This window comes from Lycium ferocissimum, chromosome 7 (genome assembly GCF_029784015.1).
Source record: "Lycium ferocissimum isolate CSIRO_LF1 chromosome 7, AGI_CSIRO_Lferr_CH_V1, whole genome shotgun sequence".
NCBI lineage: Eukaryota > Viridiplantae > Streptophyta > Magnoliopsida > Solanales > Solanaceae > Lycium > Lycium ferocissimum.
Window position 1 is genome coordinate 23,898,710 of NC_081348.1, and position 16,950 is coordinate 23,915,659.

A 16,950-nucleotide genomic window follows, 5' to 3' on the forward strand; every position below is an offset into this window, starting at 1 on the left:
GTAGAAAATCATAAATTTTTATGGAAGTTTCCTACTCTATGGTATTCTTCTATGCAGGTGCTTCTTTTGCATCAATTTCCTTTTTAAATAAAATATTATTGATTACCCTTAAAAAAAAGTCTTGATTAGATAAAAAAGTACGTTAATAAAATAAAATTTATCTATTCAGACAATTGCTTGACTTTGATTTCTCAGTTCCTATGCATATATGAAAATTAAGAAGATTTGAAAATGCATTCAATGCATACTCCATTATTTTTTTAAATTTTTTTATGATCGCCGAAATTTGTCTAAAGCCAATTCTTTTTTTTTGTTCGTTAATTTTTTTTGAATAAAATAACGGGATCAATCATAGCTTATTTTGGTAAAATTCGATAACTCCGGATAATGAAGTTTCCTACTCTATGGTATTCTTCTATGCAGGTGCTTCTTTTGCATCAATTTCCTTTTTAAATAAAATTATTACGTTAATAAAATAAAATTTATCTATTCAGATTGCGACTTTGCTCATGCAGATTTGAAATGCGGACTCCATTATTTTTTTAAATTTTTTTATGATCGCTGAAATTTGTCTAAAGCCAATTCTTAGATCTAATAGCCCCGGATAATGAACGGGCCAGGGATCTGAGGCTCGGACTCAAACGTTGTATTTGCACCGAAAAATTTATTTATATATAAATAATCTATTCAAAACTCATAAATTAAATTTTTTGGCTCCGTCTCTGGCTTCTGTGCCCCGTATCAGATTAGTTCACATGGTGCAGGGCTTGAATTTTTTAACCAAAACTGTAGCTATTGCTTACATTGCGTTATTATAAGATGGGATCCTCTCCTTCACTCTGTTCTCTCCTGACTTTGACCCGGAAATTTACTCTGCCTAATCGTACTAGTATATGACCAAATTGAATAGCCAATACATCAAGAATTTGAAAAGGGGTAGGAAGAGGCATGCATTTAATGCAACTTTCTTGTTCTATTACGTCAATCATCCAATTTTTCCTCCTATTCTTTTTGGATACATTTATTTCAAATGCTAGTAACAAACAGTAGTATTTGTGTAAGCACATCATATCTCATGGCATTTAATGTGTAGCCGGCTATGGACTCGCTGATACTTACACTCTACAAGTCTGTACTGTGGTGCTACACCATTTGATAGGTCAATGTTCTTCTGTTTACTATTTACTCTCCTAGGAAGACTCATCTTTCTTTACTTAAACTTAAAAGACTTGACGTTTTGTTGATCATTAAGGAGGGACAAGTTGTGTGTGTGTGTGTCTGAGTTGCATGTGTATGAGAGGGAGGAATGGGGAGAACACCATGTTGTGATAAGAATGGTTTGAAGAAAGGACCATGGACTACTGAAGAAGATGAAAAACTTGTTGAATTTATCAAGAAGAATGGTCATGGTAGTTGGCGTTCTCTTCCAAAACTTGCAGGTTTCACCACTCTTAATTCTTCCATTTTCTATCTTTTAACTCACTTTTGAAGACTCATGTTCCATGTTCTTTTAGCCATTTGCCTCTTACTTCATGAGTAACAGGGGATTAGTTTCAATTTTTCACCCATATGTTATATTTCATGCAGTTTAATCACATTAATACTCATTTACCAGTCATCTAGTTCTATATCTTGACTGAATTTTGTAGTTTCAGTACCAGTCATATAAATTTCATTTATATGATGTGATAAAAAAGAAGGGAAATGGATACAGGGGATACTTTCCGTGTTTTAGAGAAGTAGAAGGCTGTTTCCATCTTTTGGTGGGGAATGGAACAAGATCAGAAAGTGAAACTAGTTACTGCTGTATTAAGTTTTACCCTTTCATGAGCATTAATGTTCTTCCAACTTTCATGTGATACTAGTATGGAAAGGTGGTTCTTTTTTTAAAAAAAAAATCCTTTTACTCGAGCTTATTTTTCCGTTTCGCAATATGACATAAAATACCCCGTTCACTGGTACTTCTAACTTTAGTGCTGCTCTACTTTTACATCTAATCAGCAAAATAGTTAAAATTTTCTTTCTGGAGATAACTCTTTTTTTTTTCTCTTTACTTCATCCATGTCAACTTGGAACGTCGGTGAAGATGTAAAACTATTGGGAATTGTCCCTTGTTTAGGGCCTCTTTGCTATTCTTTGTCACAGTTATCATTTGGATGTCTCAAGTTCATGAATTGTGCCTATAAAGTTAAGAATTTCTGTTTTTCTTTTGTTTCTCTTCTCAATGTCGTCACTGGGCTCTTGGTGATTTACCGAAAGACACTAACAATGTTGGGCTCAACACATATCCTCTTGGTGTGAAAATGAGTCAATGGTCTATGTTGGTGTCAAATGTTATCTGAGTGAACTAGCCTCGACGCGTGCTGGTTCCTGTTTCCAGCCTAATTACAGTTGTCTGGCTAACACAAGAGATCTTTAGAATACAATGGCAACATTGGTCTGTATGGTATCATAATCTCATAGATTATCTATTTGTTTTGTCAGATTCGTGTTAACTGTTTTCCTCTTTTGGTAGTAAACTTAGAATTCTCTTGCTGAACTCACAGGCATTGAAAGTAAAGAATTCTTTTACCATACTTAATTATGAAGATCCAATTTTCGAATTTTCATTGACAGGTCTTCTTCGCTGTGGGAAAAGTTGTCGTCTTAGATGGACGAATTATCTAAGGCCAGACATCAAACGAGGTCCTTTTAGCCCCGAAGAACAGAAGCTTGTCATACAGTTGCATGGCATTCTTGGAAACAGGTTAGCATGATGTTATTTTGCCTTCTGTAGTTACCTGCTCAATTTCCAATATTTCTTAGTGCTCCTTTACCTAACTGAAAAACCCTATAAGGATCATTTATACTTCAATAACTATGAATAATCATTATTAAGTTTCATCTAGATGGGCTGCAATTGCATCACAACTACCTGGAAGGACAGACAATGAGATAAAGAATCTGTGGAATACTCACCTGAAAAAGCGCCTGGTTTCCATGGGCATTGATCCTCAGACTCATGAACAGTACTCTTCCACTAATGGACTGCTGATAAGACCAGCTACATCACCTTCAGCCCGCCACTTGGCACAATGGGAAAGTGCTAGGCTCGAAGCTGAGGCTCGTCTTTCCAGAGAGTCCCAATTCCTGGTTCCATCATCAGTTGGAAGATCTGACACTGACTATTTTTTGCGCATTTGGAACTCAGAGATAGGAGAGGCATTCAGGAAATTCAAGAAAGGAGAAAAAACTGCTTGTCAAAGTCCAGCCTCTCAAGCATCTTCGTGTACAAAGTACGGATCAGCCTCAAGCATTACGACTGAGGTTGAGCTCAGTGTTATAGAGAGCAACCAAAATGAATATATGGAGTGGATGAATGGCCAACCATATACTGAAGATTTCTTGCAAGGATCAGCCACCTCTAGCTCCGACGCCATGGAGGATTCGTCTGAATCAGCACTGCAACTTCTTTTGGATTTCCCTACTAACAATGACATGAGCTTTCTAGGACACAGTGATTCCTATAGCTTGCATCCCCTTTTAGGTGAAAGCTCATTGATCTGCCCTAAAACAGAATATGCAGGGTGCTTTCTCTGATATCAGTGGCTCTGAAATTTTTTGATGCTGGTTGTTTTAGCGGTTCCAGCTGTGTGAAGAACACATAGAACTCTATCATATATTAATGTCATGTCAAAGCAATAGGGCTATCTCAGCTCCATCAGGGGAAAAGACTGTATTTCACCTCTATATATTTTGTCATAGCAATAGTGCTATCATGCGTGATATTTTTTGCTGAAATGTCCAGGAGTTCAGGTCTATTTTTCGTTTCTATAAGTTGATCGTGCTTGCATATTTCAGTTTATTTTTTTGGTTTCAACCTGAATAGCAAGTAAACAAGAACTAGTAGAAACTTCTGAAGTTTACTAGTGCCAGAAAATTGGGAACACCAAGGGATTCTTGACAACATTTCAACTCATTGGAGCTTCAAGCTTTTTATGCACAATCTCAGAGGCAGTGTGTAAGTACTAGTAGAAACTTTCTGCAGTGGAATTATAATTATCGTAACAATCAAACCTTCATGAGTGCTGTTCTTACACAAACTAGGAAAACTTAACACGTTTAACACGTTTGAAACATCCAACAAAGAGCAACAAGAACGAAAATTCACAAGGAGAATGAAACATTTCATAGCTTTAACATCCAAGACAACCAATCAACTTCTTAGGAGCTTGTCCCGTGGCACGATACTTGGCAGCCATCTCCTCTGCTTTAAGAAGTTCTTCTCCTTTTCTGGCTTCAACCATAGCTCTCTTTTCGTCTGCCTCTTTGTGAACTGCGGCCACTCTATTTTTAATCTTCTCTCCATATTCTGCTTTCTTTTGCTCTAGTTGCTCCTGCAAAATTGCACAAGTTATCATCATGAAAAATTAATGTGACAAAAACCAGTTTCTAAAGACTAAAGTTACCCCTTTAGCTAGCACTAAGGTTAAAGCAAATAAAGAGTCCTTGGCTGACAATCTAGCTCGCAGCCAGGATGCGGGGTATTTTATGAAACAATATTGAAAAGCAGTTCAAAATGAAATATTTTCCACAATACATCATGTTTCAAGTATTGCCATGTTCAAAATTATTGAAGAAGCATGTATACTAGATTTCGCGCCTGGTTACCTCAAGTTTCTTCAGTTTAGATTCAAGATTTGCTTTCTTGGTGTTCTCCCATGTTCCAACTGCAGAGAGCTTCTTTTGGGCCCTATTCAATCATTTGGCAAGTTGAAGATGACTTAGGTAATTGAATTGGCAAATAACTTTTTGAATGCAGATGAATGGTATATTAATGTCCGGCACAAAATTCGGAACTTTCCTAGGTTCTTTCCACTAGTAAATGAATATTGATAGAAATGTTGACACTTTGACCCAAAGAAGGTGGAAAAGAACACGAGGAGGTGAAAGACGCATTAAGCATCCACAAAAGAATGTTTTGCAACTTGAAATGTGACAATATTTTATCTACATTTTCCAGAAAATTAGAATTTTTTTAGGAAAAAAAAAAACTCAATTAAGAGCTATGAGTTCTCCATATAGGGAACAAAGTATTTGTACAGTACTTGAAATATGACAATATTTTATCTACATTTTCCAGAAAATTAGAACTTTTTTAGGAAAAGAAACAAAATTAAGAGCAATGAGTTCTCCATATAGGGAACAAAGTATTTGTCTGTACAATTTTCTTGAATAACACAGAAAGCTAGAAATCTTACTTGTTTTCCACCTTGCTTTTTTCACTTTCTTCCCACGCCTTGATATAAGAATTCCTTTTCTCTGTTTCAAGGTGTGCGAGAGCAACATCTGGCGAAAAAATATGAAATAGAGAACTTGTTAACTACTGAGATGTGACCAACTCTGATAGACTCATTCTTTTGCTGTAGTTTGTCATATAACAGGAAAAGCTCCAAATAGAAGTTGCATAAGCCATCTAATGCATGAAATGGATAAGCTGTTTCATTGAGAATATAAACTCTTCAATGATAATATTGCAATATGCAACATAAGCACATTCTCTACACTTAGAAAGTTTTCAAGAAATGGTATTGGTACATACCTCTGTCGAGGGATCCCTTTGAACTTTTCTTTGTTGAAGAATCAGGCTCTGCCAAAATAAGTAAATGACAAAATATATCATAAGACACAGATCATTTCCCTCAAGATACAAGCAGCTCAAAAGTGTGTTTGCTGTTGAATCTTTCAATCAGAAGCTAGTTACAAAAATATAGAACCTCAAGTTCGTGATCAACCAGGTTAACACCAATAATCTGTTTGTGTTACATTGGCCACGAGAACACTCTGTTTAAAATGCCTCAACTATTTCAGCATTACAATACTCTGTCATACTATTACGCAACATTTTTTTTTTTTTTTAAATGGAGGAATTGTCCGAGTCTGTTTACATGGACCTCGACTATTTCACCTGGTACTTCCTAGAGTGCCGGTACCGAGTGACTCTACAGTAGGTACCCACTACCCAACTTCACTACAATTGTTATCGACCAATGATTCCCAGAGTGGACATCCACTAATTCTCTTGATGAAGGTAAACCAGAGTGACCAGCCACTAATTCTATTGATTATTAAAGGTAAACCAGAGTGGACATCCACTAATTAAGTCGGGCATCTAATCATCTAGATGTATGTATTTATTTATTTTTGTCAAAAGTAAAGGAGACATGTTGGACCTATTGATGATATTAATGATCTTAAAAAAAAAGTATACCAAGTCTCCAATAATTCAAAAGTTGTTGGCAATATAAAGGCATCAAAATTAGTCGAGTCCAGCAAGATAGGAATAATGATAATAAAAATAAATCATAACATATTTAGTCTTTAATTTACCTACAGCTCTATCATTCAGTCATGGTTTATTAATGTATTTGTACCTCAATATATTACTTAACCATAATTAATTAACTATGTAGTTTGGTGTAAATACGGGACGACGGTTGTTAGGATTAGGAATAACGGGAAGTAAAAAAGTTTATCTATGGATGCTTTGTGGTGTTCATGAGATATCCAACAGAAACTTCAAACTTGTGCTTATTATCAAACCTCTCCAAGCTAAATAAAAACACTGGGAGAATACACATAGTGGTTTAGACAAAAGTTTTAGCAATCAAGGAATGACTTGAATAGCCAAATACAGAGAACATAGTGGTTTAGACCAAAGATGATAAGATATCTTAAAGACATCTATAGAGATAGTACTGAAAAAGTCAAAATTTTATTTACTTACTCCATCATTTACAGGCACAAACAGTAATAAGTTTGAATAATGACTACTCATATCTTTATGAAGGAAAAGTAACTTGAAAACCTCATCCTCTGAATTTTTATAAGAAAGAACACTAATCTTGCTGAACAATGAACATATCCACACAAAAATAAAAGAGAGGAACAAAAAGATTAATTTACTTGGTGGAGGAACAGTAGCAAGAGCTTTAGAATCATCAGCTTTGGCAGGGGCAGACATGGTAGGAGTATTCGAAGCAACAACTGGTTCTGCTTGAGGTTGAGTTGCTACTGCAGTGGCTTCTGCCATTGTTAATTATAGGAATATTTATATATAGAAAGAAAGAAGAAGGAATCAAGAAAAAACAAATGGAAACTAGTTGTTCAATATCTGGAGATTCTCTCGGTTGCTTTATATATACTACTAGTACAACTTTTTTGGATAGGCTAAAAAGAAAGAAAGGAAGAGTGAAGAAGTAGTGAAAGAATTGGATAATTTGGTATTGAATCAAACGTGGAGACAGCGTTGTGAACGTGTCGGCATGTGAGAGTGTCGGCAGACGAGTACTACAATTTATTTGAAGCACTATTTATTTACATGACACCGAAAGTGTATTACTAGTAGTAGCTTTTCACGGGAGAGAGTGGCAAAAACTCGCACACCTAGTATCACTTTTCTTTGGTAAGTTTTCACCGTAACAGGTATTTGTATTTCCTATCTAAATTATTTTTAATTATTATATTATATTAAAAATGAGAAATTGCTATCTTTAAAGTTAAATTATCATTTTACCTCTACACTAAATTAAAATATAATTAAAAACTTATTAATTTAATAGTATTATTTTGCCCCTTAAGTTGAAAAACCTTAAATTGAATTACATGAATTGGAAGTGGATCAGTAGTACTTTAATGTTCACACCAATTCAATGAATCTAATTGCCCAATTTAATTAGGGTGAGCATATTCATATATCCTTAAAAAGTTAAGTAACCTTTGAATCCTTTAGCAACAAAACTATTAATTCAATACATTTTATTGGATCATATGCATGTAAATCCACATACCTTCTAGAGTTAATGTTATAGAGTTACTATGCACGATTTCATGTACTCCCTACGTTTACTTTTATTTGTCTAATATTCTAAAATTAGATTTTCACTTTTACTTGTCACTTTTAGTATATCAAGACAAGATAATTTCTTTTTTCCTGTTTTATAGGATTAAATACTCACTTCAAATCATTTTTCAAATTTAATAAAAATATGCACCAATTAATATGTTTGGTAGAATTACGCACTTCATTTATTATTTCTAAGCGCGTATAACTAAATGTCGGGACAAGTGCTAGTTAAAGTGAACGGAGGGAGTATTAAACAACTAACTTTTGCAATTCTTGTTGTTTATCTTTGGCTCTTGCTCTCTCAACCTTGGGCTTTTCAAATACTAACTCATTAATTGCGGTTATCCTATAAATGTTTTTTTTTTTTTCATTCTTTGGACCTTAATTCTAGATGTACGTGCACGCAATGTAAATGAAGAGCTTATTGAGAGCTTATGAAAATACTTTTCTCTTAGATGTTATATAAACATCAAATACGTGAATCACTCACACAACAATCCAAATGGCTTTTCCAGAACAAATCATGTCGCATTTGCTTCTTCTTTTTTAGCACTATTTCATAGCTAAGTTATATCTGTCTTTTTCTAGTCTTCTCCTTGACCAGTCCATCAATGGTTTTATCTTTTTATTAGGTACGTAGATCGACTGATCTCTTCATTTGAATTTCACTGCATAAAACACTGTTTGAGTATTCTTCTTGATATAATAAAAATTGTCTACCGCTATATTCTTTATGTGTTATTTCATGTTAATGGTTGATTATAGTATATTTTTAATGACTTTATTTAAGTATCAATTGCTTATCCTTTTTATCTTAAAAATTGATCAAAAAGGAAAATGTAACGATTCATGCAAAAAAAAAAAAAAAAATGATACGGTAAAAAAATAGTGTTTGCGGCATCAATTCCGTACTAAAGTATTTTGGATAAACGTGCAACACACATTCTTAGAGGCTAGTTTATCAAAAACACACCTCGACTAGTATTTGATGGTGCATGGTGTACATTCTTTTTTCTTTTGGTTTAAAAATGGTGCCAAATCGGCACTCCATGCGGATAATTAAAGGAATTAATTGAAAAATTAAAATAAATTAAGAGATAATACAAAAAATATCAATTTTTTGTGAGGTTCCAACACTAGTCGAGGTGTGTTTTGATAAATAGTTGCTAATAGTTCAGGTAGAACACGCAAACACTTGATAGTTCAGGTGTGTTTTGATAAATAATTGGTGATAGTTCGGGTAAAAGAACACACGATAAGTTCGGATAAGCCTCACTAAAAGCATAATCTTCAAGTGTGTTTTTGACCATTATCTCTTTTAATTAATATTTGGAGTACTAGAGTTGTCAATTTTAACCAAATTTATGTAATATGATAAACTGATCTCTGAAAGTTTGATGAGCTGAGTCATTAGAGGGTATAAAATATTTCAAAATGGATTGAACTCATAATGAGGATAAAAGATTATAATGACTCAAAGTTTAATGAGTTGAGTATATTGAGACAGTAACATAGTTAAGAGCAGAGCAAAATGAATTGTTCCCACGTTGAGGTTAAAAGAATATATAATTCCTCAACGTTTGATGGTCATTTTGCTAATAAATGTTTAGTATATTCAGTACCTATAATTAAATCAACTAGTTTTAATTCACGTTATATAAGATTTATTAAAGAATTAAACGTCCATATCAAAGACTTATTTCATTCTCAAAGGCAAAGCTAAAATCCAAAATCGCTTGAAACATTGTACTATAACTTAATTTGTGACAATACAAATTTTTTTGCCAAACTGTCAATTGGATACTCTTATGAGATTGAACCCACAAAGGAGGTAGAGTCAGCTAAGCCTGCCCTATATAATAGTACTCCTTGTAAGTTTTCCATCGGGTCCCCCAAGTTCTTCATGTTATTAATGTTCATAACTTCATATATTTTTATTTATATATTTTATCAATTGGTTAATTTTCGGCGTATTATGAGACTTGAGAAGGTTAATTACTTGCAATAGTATATATTATTTTGTATGCGTTGTACAGAATTTAAAGACATCACATAAAGTCTGAAAAAGTTAGATTTAATATTTAGGAATTAAGTTCGATGCTTAATTCTAAAAAAACTTAAAAGCTTGAGTGGTCTTATTTTTCTAAAACACTTTGCCAAAATTTGCATAAAACTTTGTATATTTAAATACGAACTATCTTTTTCCGTCTATTTTATGAGTATATAAGAAAAGCAGAGAAAAATAGAACTGAGAAGATGATGATAAAATCATAACTGGCATATATTATGTGACAAGCTTTCCTCAATATCACTATATTATAAGCTTCATATATACGATAGACACAACTTTCTTTATATATAGGACAAGATAATTCTTCTTTTTTGCAAGGGGTAAGTAGAGGATAACCTTTAAAAAAAATATATATATATGAAAATCATTATCATTATTCAAGACCACCAAAAGCCAATTTGTCCACTTCAGGATGGAACCTCTTTTTGACGACAACGTTTCCCATTATGTTAGCTAGATATACTTTAAAAAAATTAGGCATTTTAAATTTCATTCATTTAGTTTGTTTAGATACTAAATATCTGCATTTTGATTAGTAACTTTCCACAAGTCTCTTACGACAGTTTTCGCGTTTGGTCCTATAAATTTCCAACTTTGTTTATTTTATTCTGATTGTTCATCATTTAATTTGTTTATTCATGTGGTCGTTGTGTGCCCTTTTCTGGATATTTTTCTACACCAAATAAGTTAACGTGGTGAGGTCTTTGTCAAATCACGAAGCATCCATGGTTTCCTTTACTGTATAAAGAAAAATTAATATGGGCCTACTTCGAATAAATGCCAACAACTATCATGTTCAAAAGTCGTAAAACAGATTATTACTCATATATAATCATTGTAAGTAAATGAAAAGATATCTTTCAAACTTAGCTCGTAAAATATTGATTCTACTGATCAGTTCATCTAAGTTATTAGACAGTATTTATCTAAATTACAAGTTTGGAAGTAAATAGTTCATACTATTTGGGATTTGTTATTTTGATTTTCAAATTATTAGTGGCTATTTTATATATTTGACGCTTTGAGAATGAAAAATGACCCTGTGCCATTTTTTTTTTTCTTTCACGTTTTTTGGATCAAGTAGGATCTGTGAATTGTGAAAAAGAAAAAAATGGAAGAATGTACATTTTCTTGTACATTCTTCTATTCAATTTTTAAATGGCCATAAGAGATAATTTTCTACTTCTTTTGGCGGTACTTAATTGAAATATGCATACAATTTTTTTCTTCAAGTACTTACTATTTGATGTTCACTGATCCTATTAATCGAAATTTATAATAACAAATCGATAAAGTATTCGCTATCACTTTTCCATTTCATATGATCAAATTCAAATTTTCTAAATGTGAAATAGAGCAATTTTAATTATTCTATCGCACTTTTCGGTGGTATTCATGAAACCACTAGCTTAATGTTTTATGGGTTCTATGCTTTTTGATTCTCTTATTTTGTTATTCTATTTTCATGTGCTAAAGATATGTGTGTGTAAAAGGAGTACAAAATTTCCATTATGCAATGCTTGCTGTCCCTCTCTTTTTACCTTTTCTCTTTCCAATCATATACTATTGGTGTTTAACTTAATCTACTAGTGGGCAGTAAGCCCGTAAACCGGTTAAACCGGAACCGGACCGGTAACCGGTTACGGAATCGGCAAATCGGGCCCAAATACAAAACCGGAACTGTTGTCCAAAACCTTTTTTTTTTTTTTTTTTGTATATATATATATTATAGTATTTATTAGTATATTGTAGGTATATTTACATATGTTATATAAGTTTATAAGTAAAGTTTAAATATTTATCACTACTATTATCAATACGATATACGTGTGTGTATATATATATATATATATATATATATATATATATATATATATATATATATATATATAGTTACTAAGCCTTAAGTTATACTACATATACCTAAAATATATTAAGAATATACTTATTATAAATATCAAGATACTTAGGTCATATAACTTATATATATATATATATAGATATATATATATGAAGTTATATATATTAATATATATATATATGTTTAAGTTATATGTATACTATATTACTATATAGTATATATACTTATAACTTATATTATATATATATATATTTAAGTATACTATATATATATATATGTTTAAGTACTATATGTATATACTTATAATATATAATATAATGTATAACTTAAACATATATATATATATATAGTATACTGTTAATTTTTTTCTAAGTTTATAAATTCGTATATACGTATAATATATAATATAATGTATAACTTAAAGTCTTAAATATATATATATATATATATATATATATATATAGATGTTTAAGTATACTATAAGTATATATATATGTTTAAGTATACTATATATATACTTATAATATATAATATAATGTATAACTTAAACATATATATATATATATAGTATACTTATAACTTATATATTATAACTTATATTTATAGCTTAATTTTTTCTAAGTTTATAAATTCGTATATACGGATAATATATAATATAATGTAAAAAGTCTTAAACATATATATATATATATATATATATATATATATCTGTGTGTGTGTGTTTAAGTTATAAGTATATTTATATTATAAGTATATTCTTAGTATATTTTAGTTATTTTTCAAGTATATAACTTTTTAGTTTTTAATTTAAGTAGATGTATATTATAAGTATATTCTTAGTATATTTTAGGTATATTCCTAACTTAACATAAGTAAAAATATGAACACAAGTAAATAGAAGAAAACTGGATATATTTTATTCATTCTTGGATAACATTTATTTTGCAAGTTGTAGTTTTTTTTTAACACCAAATAATACATAAGTTGCAAAGAAATAGTCGAATAATAAAATCACCAATTAGAATCATTTCGTTAATTTCCCCCATATCATATGAGATATCTTCAAAGTCTTCATGGTCCACTTGCTATCAAATCTTCAATTTCTTCCTCTTCGCCTTCTCCGCTTCTAAATTTTGGTTGCGTCTAATCCAATCGCGAATGCACACTAGTACTTGCAAGCTAAAGCCGGATAATGAATGTCATGGTCTCCAATTTGCTGTCTTCAGCTTGGTAAATGCAAATACTTGAACCGTAAGGATATCTCGAGCCATTCTTGAGAGTTTAATTGCCTTGTAACTATGTAAGACGTCCAATTCATCATATCCACATTTGGCCGCATCAAATAAAAAGTTATATTCATCAAAGTTTGCACTATAAGGAGTTGTTTCGTGCATGTAAAACTTTTAAATGCGATAAACCCGACAAGCCACTTTGCTACATTGAGAAGTAGTAGGGCGTGGAGCAACGGGTGTAGACGTTCTTCCAAAATTAGAATAATGAGTAAAAAAATTTCTAAACTCATCATCAATAGCGAGTTCGTTAAAGATGGTTGAACTCCCGCTTCAATTTCTAAAATGTATAAATTCGACCAACCAATGCTTTAGTATAAGACACTTTTAAACAAGGATTTAACAGAGAACCCAATATAAATAAAGTTGGGATGGGAAAAAATACTTCATAAATTTGATTATCATTTCAAAATAGCCGCTTGATAACCGGGTTTATATTTATACTCTTGTAAAACTCTAGCTATTTCCGCTAAGTAGGCTAAAATTCCGGTTACCGTGGGATAGAATTGTCTAGCTAATTCTTTTTTGCTTAATTAAATTGTCATCAACCCAATGACATGTAATAGCAAAAAAATCTAATTTGTTAAGACTAAGACCTAAATCAGCGGTAAGAGAAACATTACAATTTAAAGAATTAAATACATGGCGCAAATAAAATCTATATTTTTTATTAAATCTATAACATCCGCTCTACAAGTACTTCTAGGAATACCCTCAAATAACGGATTATAACAACGTTGAATGTAAGTAACAAACCCCAAATCCGAAGAAAAGGAAAATGGTAAACAATCGTAAGCTACCATTTTAGCTATTTCTACACGTTCTTTTTTCTTGTCATACTTAAAATTTCTACCGGTTCGTGAGTCTATCGTCATTTGAATACCCCCCCCCACATTTGAACCCGTTTGCTCTCCCAAACATCCATACGTTTAAGTCTCATATGATTATTTAGTGTACCCGTTCCACCATCTTTACTAGTTCAAAAGTAAATACTTGTCCACATAGGCTACATTTAGTTGTTTGGCTTTCCCTATCCTTAGTCATAAATTTTCAAATTTTAGCGGTTTAATTTTGTCTTTGCATTTCTTTCTAATGTTATCATCATCATCGTTATCAATTCTTTCATTTGTCCACGCGATTATTTCCACCAACATCAATACCTAAATTAGGCGTTTCTTCCACAAATGTTTCCTGATAAGCCCCACCCCTAACAATACCACTACTACTACCGGCACCACGTCTAAATCTCTTTGCCATTATTAAATAGAATTAATTTAAATAACACTCAAATAAATCACAAGAAAATAAATTGCCAAATTAAATTGCTAGAATTAAATTGCGTAAATTAAATTGCGAAAAATAAAGGAAAAAGGTACAAATCTTAATTTCCAACAAAGCGAAGATTAGATGCAAATCCACCAAAGGTACTTCGGATTGTTGCAAAATCACTAATTCCACCAACAATATTATAATTGCAAAATTAATAATTAAACTATAATAAGACTTTATAATATTTATTTGAGTGAAATTTTAAAGCTCAATTGTTGCAAAGAACTATAATCGAGAGATTGAGATTTGAGAGAAAAAGAGAAAGAAAGAATTGGTACGATTAAAATGAAAACGGTTAGTTTTATATAATGTACGGGTTAAAGTGTTAAAAAAAAAGCTCGGGGGTAAAAGGGGGGGCAAAAAGGATTGCAAAAGACCGTTTTCCAATACACACACAACGATAAAAAAAAAAAAAAATTTAATTTCTGAACATTCTTCAAAAAAATGCAGTAAAAATAAACGGTTAACCGGTTCCGGTTCCGATTTATTCTTAAATCGGTGAAACCAGCCCGTCTTAATAAGCGCTGCCCCTAACACGGCCCAAATGTTGCATTTTATGTATTTTTTCATAAGTTTTTCAACTACACCTTGAAGCTAAAATTCAATACAAATGTCAAAACTATGTGAAAATGTGAAATATCACTATTAGTGGAAGAAATCTAATTGTTATGTGTTAGTGTTGTACAATATTTGATCCTTTTTTTCCGATTCTTACTTAGAATGCAAATCTTTTTAGTATTGTATAAAATATTTTTAATATTGTCTTATTATTTATATAGCAAGCACTTAAATAGATTAATATGATTATGTCCAATAAGATAGAATTATAGTACAATGGATTTGATAAGTTAAGTAAGTCATAGAAGTATTTCTTAAAATTTGAAATTGCATGATTGTGTTTTCTGTCTTCAAATTGTTTCGTATGTATTTGGCACTAATTACAAAATTAATACTCCCTTACTTCAACTTGTATGACATTCTTGTTAGGATTTTAAGCTTAAGCTTTAAAGATAGCTCAAAAGAATTAGAATGAAGAGAAAAGTAAAATTTTACAAAGTCCCTTTGTTAAAAATTATGTACCACATCGATGGTGAAAGCGAGAGTTGTGTGCTTATATACGAAAAGACATACCTGAATTTCAAAAAGAGCAATAGTCCCCTCGTGTTGTCTTCGTCGCTCAGCTTTGGATTTGGTCTCATTGATTGATAATCTTTTTGGACCAAATTTACTTTTCAATTTCATAGTTACATTTCCATTTCTAATGTTATATAATAATATTTCCGCGAAAAATTAATTTAAATTCGAATATTCCTAACGGCTCATTTTTTTTTTGAAAAGGCAAATTTTTCCGAACAAAACCATACACCGTATTTATTTCCGTACATAAATTCTTCTACATTTACACACACAACAAAAAAATTCCGTTGATTGAAAATTCTTAACTTCTTCTTCACATCGATTTTTCAAACAAAACCTCGAAGTGTCATGTGATTTGCTCCGTAATTGGAGTTCGCCGAGTTCCGTATACATTGCCGCCATTTAAACGTCTTTCCGTTCTATCCCGGGAGGAAGTACTTGTTTATAATCTTTAAGGACACACAAGCAACTTATGGGCTCCGAATATTTTTCTACATCTTCTCCATTATTTGTTTGATTATTTTATTTCTGATTTTGATTAATAAACAGAAACTTGTTTACTAATTACTGTTTCATATTACAGAGAGTTTTAACTTTTTTTTATTTTTTATTGTTGCTATTTTATGCAATTTTCACAACTTGTAAAAGTATAAATTTTGTTAAACTATTTAAGACTTAAACTTTAACGTTGTATCAGGAAAATTTGTCAATCATTGACATTTATAAATTTAGTAATTAACACATGTGTTTTCGTAAGATGTCACTGTAGGGGTGTACATGGACCGGGTTGGTTCGGATTTTTTAAACACCAAACCAAACCAATTGTGTCGGGTTTTTAAATTTATACACCAAAAACCAAACCAATAAAATTCGATTTTTCAACCTCGGGTTTTCTCGGGTTATTCGGTTTTCGGTTTTTCGGGTTTTTTTTTTCGGAATAGTCTTGATACAAAACATATAACTTTTACTTCAAATATTTCTTTAGTCCTAGTAAGATACAACTATGTAATTGAGGTGTTTCATAAGAAAATAAACACAAAATGTGAGAAGAGTGATGACATTGTATTAAAATATTCAACAAAAGATAATAAAATCGGTTAAGAAAAATATTGCTAATTAATAAGCCATAAAGAAAATGACCATAATCTAAAAATACTAAGTCATGCTAAAATAAGTACGGTTAATAAGTATTAATTACATGACAAGAAAAAAAAAACTTAAGTTATGTATTTTCACTCTCTAAACCAATTATGCAAAAGTAAAAGATATCCAACATTATTGTCATTTCTATGGATAAATTGAAATTCTTTTGTTAGTATTATGTTGAGTTGGTTTTTTGGGCTTTATATGAAATTTTTCGATAGGATATAAAACATTC

General features: G+C 31.4%; 2 protein-coding genes across 3 annotated transcripts; one reads left to right on the forward strand and one right to left on the reverse strand.

The window, feature by feature from the left end:
* The first annotated feature begins 679 nt into the window (after nt 1–679).
* On the forward strand, nt 680–3,957 carry LOC132063925 (transcription factor MYB17-like). The gene is made up of 3 exons (XM_059456698.1): nt 680–1,439; nt 2,617–2,746; nt 2,889–3,957. The coding sequence occupies exons 1-3, from the start codon at nt 1,307–1,309 to the stop codon at nt 3,577–3,579; spliced, it is 954 nt and encodes a 317-aa protein (XP_059312681.1). The 5' UTR covers nt 680–1,306; the 3' UTR covers nt 3,580–3,957.
* A 44-nt stretch (nt 3,958–4,001) lies between these two features.
* Nucleotides 4,002–7,299, reverse strand: LOC132063926 (remorin). Of its 2 annotated transcripts, XM_059456700.1 has the most exons (6): nt 7,086–7,299; nt 6,946–7,043; nt 5,582–5,629; nt 5,241–5,328; nt 4,651–4,732; nt 4,002–4,376 (listed from the first exon to the last, which is right to left on the reverse strand). In XM_059456700.1, the coding sequence occupies exons 2-6, from the start codon at nt 7,001–7,003 to the stop codon at nt 4,176–4,178; spliced, it is 477 nt and encodes a 158-aa protein (XP_059312683.1). In that variant the 5' UTR covers nt 7,004–7,043; nt 7,086–7,299; the 3' UTR covers nt 4,002–4,175. The 2 variants fall into 2 exon arrangements, with proteins under 2 accessions (XP_059312683.1, XP_059312682.1); XM_059456699.1 differs by having other exon boundaries at nt 6,946–7,299.
* Between the last annotated feature and the right edge of the window lie 9,651 nt (nt 7,300–16,950).